General features: G+C 46.0%; 1 protein-coding gene across 3 annotated transcripts in view; it reads right to left on the bottom strand.

Annotated features, from left to right (window-relative positions):
• Positions 1-5733, bottom strand: part of KIF5A (kinesin family member 5A) — a 38572-nt gene that overhangs the window by 20637 nt on the left and 12202 nt on the right. For all 3 annotated transcript variants that reach the window (XR_001827478.2, XR_001827479.2, XM_017536226.2), the window contains exons 2-6: positions 2119-2206; positions 1952-2025; positions 1432-1536; positions 1130-1178; positions 672-727 (exon numbers count right to left, since the gene is read on the bottom strand). Coding sequence is in view for 1 of the 3 variants with exons in the window: in XM_017536226.2 (XP_017391715.1) it covers positions 672-727; positions 1130-1178; positions 1432-1536; positions 1952-2025; positions 2119-2206 (372 nt within the window). In the remaining 2 variants the exon portion in view is untranslated. The remainder of the gene's footprint in view (positions 1-671; positions 728-1129; positions 1179-1431; positions 1537-1951; positions 2026-2118; positions 2207-5733) is intronic.

The following is a 5733-nucleotide window of genomic DNA, read 5'->3' as shown; positions in this document are numbered from 1 at the left end:
AAAAAAAAAAAAAAAAAAAAGAAAGAAAGAAAAGGAAAGGAAAGGAAAAGAAACAGTATTGCTCTACTACCCAGACCGGGGTGCAGTGATACTATCATGGCTCACTGCAACCTTGATTGAGCTCCTGGGCTCAAGCAATCCTCACTCCTCAGCGTCCTGAGTAGCTGGGTCTACAGGTGTATGCTACTATGCCTGGCTAATTTTCTTTTTTAATTAAACAAGAGGCCAGGCACGGTGGCTCATGCCTGTAATCCCAGCAATTTGGGAGGCTGAGGCAGGTGGATCACCTGAGGTCAGGAGTGAGAGCTCAATCTGGCCAACATGGTGAAACCCTGTCTCTACTAATAATACAAAAAATTAGCCATGTCCGGCTAGTTTTTTGTATTTTTAGCGGAGATGGGGTTTCATCATGTTGGCCAGGCTGGTCTCGAACTCCTGGCCTCAAGTGATCTGCCCACCTCAGCCTCCCAAAGTGCTGGCATTACAGGTGTGAGCCACCATGCCCAGCCAAGACAGTATCTTTTCTGATCCCCTAGACTCTCGCTGGCCGAGGCACATCCCATTCATCCAGGATATCCATTCTCTAACTTCAGAGTCACTGACCTATGCTCCTCCCCCACCCACACTCTCAATACACCAGGCCCACATAGGTGCCCCACCCCCACTCTCACCTTGACAAATGGCACCCGGTTCTTGTCCTCGTGCACAGACAAATTTGTCTTGGTCACTGAATCAAAAGAATGCAGGGTGAGCAAGGGTGGTACTTCCATGGCCCCCACCTGCACCTTGAAGTCGGCTCAGATGGTGGTTTTCTTCTCTGTGCTAAAGGAAGACTCTCCCTGTGAAGCCTAAACTCCCTGCACAAGCTGAAGGCTCAGTTCCTCCTCCTTCTCCTCAGGGCTCCAGCTCCCCAGCCCCAGATCCTCTTGAACTGTTTATATGTAGTCCTGAGCTCCTAAGCTCATCTTCTGACCTTCTGAGTTTTTGGAAATTCTGGTGAATGGAGCCAAAGGACTTGAGCGCTGTGTGCCCTCTGCATCTTGTCAATCAGTGCCTAATTCCAAGAGCAATGTAAGCTCTTTTCTCCACCCTCCTCGCACACCCTCATCCAATGGGGCTAAACACTCACCATCCAGAAGGTCACGAATTTTGTCCAGATAAATTTCAAAGTAAGAAACCTGATTAAGAAGAAAGAAAGAGGGTGAAGTAAAGAAGGCCTATCTTAAATCTGGTTTAGGAATCCCATACTAATGTGACCTACTCAAATGGTGGTGGTGGTGGGAGGAAAAGAACAGAAGAGAACATCTGGATGAAGAAGTGGGGTAACTGGAAGGGGAATCTAGTTGGGGAGCCCAGGCTTTTCAGTGGGTTTATTTTAGATCTTCCCCTCCCAGTCCCCATCTGAATGCCCAGCTGTTGTGCCCTGGTCACCTTGATGTGGAACTCAAGGTTCTCATCCATGGAGTAGATGTGGTTGAAGATGTCTCGGGCAATTCGAGGAATGATTCCCATCAGCTGGGGGTCGTGCAGCTTTCCCTGGCGAGTGAAGGTATTTGAGAATGAAGCTGGGGCTCGGGGAGAATGAGACAACTCAGATGTATGCAGGTGAACACCAAGGCAAGAGTCAGTAAGAAGAAAGTCCTAAGTTAGGAGATGGTCACCACCATGTCTGCCTTTTAGAGGAGCAAGGAGATAATTGAGTAGCCCTTTGGATTTCCATTACTTTTCCAGATCAAAAGGAGACTGGAGTAGTGGAAAGAATGATACATCACAGCGGGGTGAAGGGGTTCCATTAAACTTCCCCTAATGTTGCCCTTGGGTTCATCATCTGTACCCATCTATCTTCCTCTGGACCAGGCAATCCTTGATTCCTAGATCTTCCCCCGCTGAGATTCCCTGATCTTCCATTAACACTCCTAAGCCTCTTAACCAGCAGAGTCAGAACCCTCACCTCCATGGTATGTGTTTTCCCTGAGGATGTCTGCCCATAAGCAAAAATGGTGCCATTGTAGCCAGCAAGGACATCTGGAAGAGACAGTGGAGAAAGGGTACTGGTGGAGATAAGCCCGGTAGGGAATGGGGTGCTGAGAAGAGACATTCTAAAAAGAAATCTATTACCTTTGACGATCTGCATGGCACATGCATGATAAACTTGCTCCTGAGTCGTGTTTGGGGGGAATACACGGTCAAAAACATATGGCTTCCCCTGAAATGAAAATAAAATATATCAGACATCAGTAGGCAGGATGTGAGCAAGAAGAAATACCACAGCACCCTTCCATCAGCTGAGAAAAGCACCCTGTTCTTCAATGCCCCTAATGCATGAAAATGCGGGAGAATGAGAGAAACCAAAGGTACTGACACCAGGGGTTGTGTCTGTGTGGTAGAGGAGTGTCGTACAGTGAGGCTGTGTTAGGGGAACCTAGTCGTGGTGTAATGACCGAGCACTCCACTACCCCAAATTCCTCCCTGGGAAACCAGATGAATAAAGACAGTAGGGCCACAGGTGATAAAAAGTGAAGAACCATTCATTAACACTAAAAAGTATCTCAAGCTAGACATACCTTCCTCAACAGATCCACATGCCCTGATATGGAAAGTGCTTCAGCTGTACTAAGTGAAAGATGCAAAGTTAGCGACACGTATGTATAGCATGTTCCCTACCATGTAAATGAAATTCAGTCTACACTGAGAGCCTCTGTGGAAACATTAACAGAAGCTCTCTCTCTTTGTGAAAGGAATATATTATATTAGAAATATGGATCTCCCTTTAAGAACAGAACAAGCTTTAATTCAAGAACTGTGGGCCAGGCGTGGTGGCTCACGCCTGTAATCCTAGCACTTTGGGAGGCCGAGGCAGGCAGATCACAAGGTTAGATTTCGAGACCGGCCTGCCCAATGTAGTGAAATCCCATCTCTACTAAAAATACAAAAAAAAAAAAAAAATTTAGCCAGGCGTGGTGGCGGGTGCCTGTAATCTCAGCTACTTAGAAGGCTGAGGCAAGGAGAATCACTTGAACCTGGAAGGCAGAGGTTGCAGTGAGCTGAGATTGTGCCACTACACTCCAGCCCAGGGGACAGTGCGAGACTCCGTTTCAAAAACAGGAAGGAAGGAAGGGAGGGAGGGAGGGAGGGAGGGAAGAAAAAAGAAAGAACTGTGAAGCAAATCATTCAGACCTACAAATTCTTGTTTAATTCAGGAATATGTTGTAAATCATGTGTGCTGATAAGAAAGATAAAGATACAAAATACTTACAACTCACGGAGCTAACCAATGAATATATTTGATGGCTAATCACATTACAGGTAAATCTCTGGTATGAGTAAATGAGACAATGCTTGTTCTCTATGATAAGTGACTGACTTGTCAAATTGTTTTACTACAGAGTCCATCTCTATCCAACCGAAATGTAAACCTCAAGATCTACAGACATCAGAGTTTGGGAGATATGTTTTAACTAATTAAGGAAAGTTATAAACCTTGTCTAGAGCTGGAGATGTGGCTCTAGGTATAGCAACAACATTGCATAATATATACAGAACTTTTTTCCTAGAAGGAATTATACAAAAGTGTTAACAGTGGTTACATTTTTTTTTTTTTTTTGAAACGGAGTTTCTCTCTTGTACCCAGGCTGGAGTGCAATGGTGCATCCTCGGCTCACCGCAACCTCCGCCTCCTGGGTTCAGGCAATTCTCCTGCCTTAGCCTCCTGAGTAGCTGGGATTACAGGCACGCGCCACCATGCCCAGCTAATTTTTTGCATTTTTAGTAGAGACGGGGTTTCACCATGTTGACCAAGATGGTCTCGATCTCTTGACCTCATGATCCACCCGCCTCAGCCTCCCAAAGTGCTGGGATTACAGGCGTGAGCCACCGCGCCCGGCCCTAACAGTGGTTACTTTGAGGAGAGAAACTGAGAGAAAGGCTTTTATTTTTCACTTTGTATCCCGCATGGTTTACATTTTTAAACTATGTTCAAGCATTTAAAATTTTTTTAATGGCAAAGAAGAGATAACAGTGTATTCCTTTTTTCTTTATTTAATTTTTTACTTGAGATGGAGTCTCCCTTTGTTGCCCAGACTGGAGTGCAGTGTCAGGATCTTGGCTTACCGCAACCTCTGTCTCCTGGGTTCAAGCCGTTCTCCTGCCTCAGCCTCCCCAGTAGCTGAGATCACAAGCACCCACCACCATGCCCGGCTAATTTTTTGCATTTTTAGTAGAGACAGGGTTTCACCATGTTGGGCAGGCTGGTCTTGAACTCCTGACCTCAGGTGATCCGCCCCCCTCAGCCTCCCAATGTGCTGGGATTACAGGCGTAAGTCACTGCACCTGGCCTCTTTATATTTGTGTAAAAGAAAACTAATAAATTTGTTTTTAATATTTAAAAAATTAAATCTGGCTTATAGAAAAAAAATCTACCTAAGGCCGGGCGCGGTGGCTCAAGCCTGTAATCCCAGCACTTTGGGAGGCCAAGGCGGGTGGATCACGAGGTCAAGAGATCGAGACCATCCTGGTCAACACGGTGAAACCCCGTCTCTACTAAAAATACAAAACATTAGCTGGGCATGGTGGCGCATGCCTGTAATCCCAGCTACTCAGGAGGCTGAGGCAGGAGAATTGCCTGAACCCAGGAGGTAGAGGTTGCGGTGAGCCGAGATCGTGCCATTGCACTCCAGCCTGGGTAAGGAGAGCGAAACTCCGTCAAAAAAAAAAAAAAAAAAAAAAAAAAAAAAAAAAAAAAAAAAAACCCAAAAAAAAAAAAAAAAAAAAAAAAAAAAAAAATCTACCTAAAATATTTACCTTGTCTCTCTGTGGTGAAAGCCTCTGAAGCCCAAGAAACGGAATCCACAAAGGAAAAGAAGTTAGAAAAGTGCTCTCTGTAATGTACCGTAAACTGATAGAAGCTTTCTGAAGGACAATTCTATTAAATATTTAATACATACTGTTCATACTCTGTACCAGGATTCCAGTGCTAAGATTTCCTTTTACAAAACACTTGCTGGGCCGGGCATAGTGACGCATGCCTATAATCCCAGCACTTTGGGAGGCTGAGGCAGGCAGATCACTTCAGATCAGGAGCTCAAGACCAGCCTGGGCAACATGGTGAAACCCCATCTCTACAAAAATTAGCTGGGTGTGGTGGTGCATGCCTATCAGCTACTCAGGAGGCTACTTGGGAGGCTGAGGTGGGCGAATTACCTGAGCTTAAAAGGCAGAGGTTGCAGTGAGCCAAGATTGGGCCACTGCACTCCAGCCTAGGCGACAGAGAGACACCCTGCATCAAAACAAACAAACAAACAAAAAGAAAACCTCCCTTTTTTCTTTTATTTTTCTTGAATCAGGGTCTCATTTGTCATGCAGGCTGGAGTGCAGTAATGAAATCATAGCTCACGGCATCCTTAACCTCCAGGGCCTAAGCAATTCTCCCAAGTAGCTGGGACCACAGGCACATGCTACTACGCCTGCCTAATTTTGTTTATTTTTTGTAGAGGCAGAGACTCACAATGTTGCCCAGGCTGGTCTCAAACTCATGGGCTCAAGCGATCCACCCAACTCAGCCTCCCAAAGTGCTCGGAGTGCAAGCGTGAGCCACCATGCCCCGCCTTAAAAACTCTCATAAAGGGCCGGGCGTGGTGGCTCAAGCCTGTAATCCCAGCACTTTGGGAGGCCGAGGCGGGTGGATCACGAGGTCAAGAGATCGAGACCATCCTGGTCAACATGGTGAAACCCTGT

Source organism: Cebus imitator, unplaced genomic scaffold (genome assembly GCF_001604975.1).
Source record: "Cebus imitator isolate Cc_AM_T3 unplaced genomic scaffold, Cebus_imitator-1.0 Scaffold96, whole genome shotgun sequence".
Classification (NCBI taxonomy): domain Eukaryota; kingdom Metazoa; phylum Chordata; class Mammalia; order Primates; family Cebidae; genus Cebus; species Cebus imitator.
This window is presented reverse-complemented; position numbering and strand designations above follow the sequence as displayed.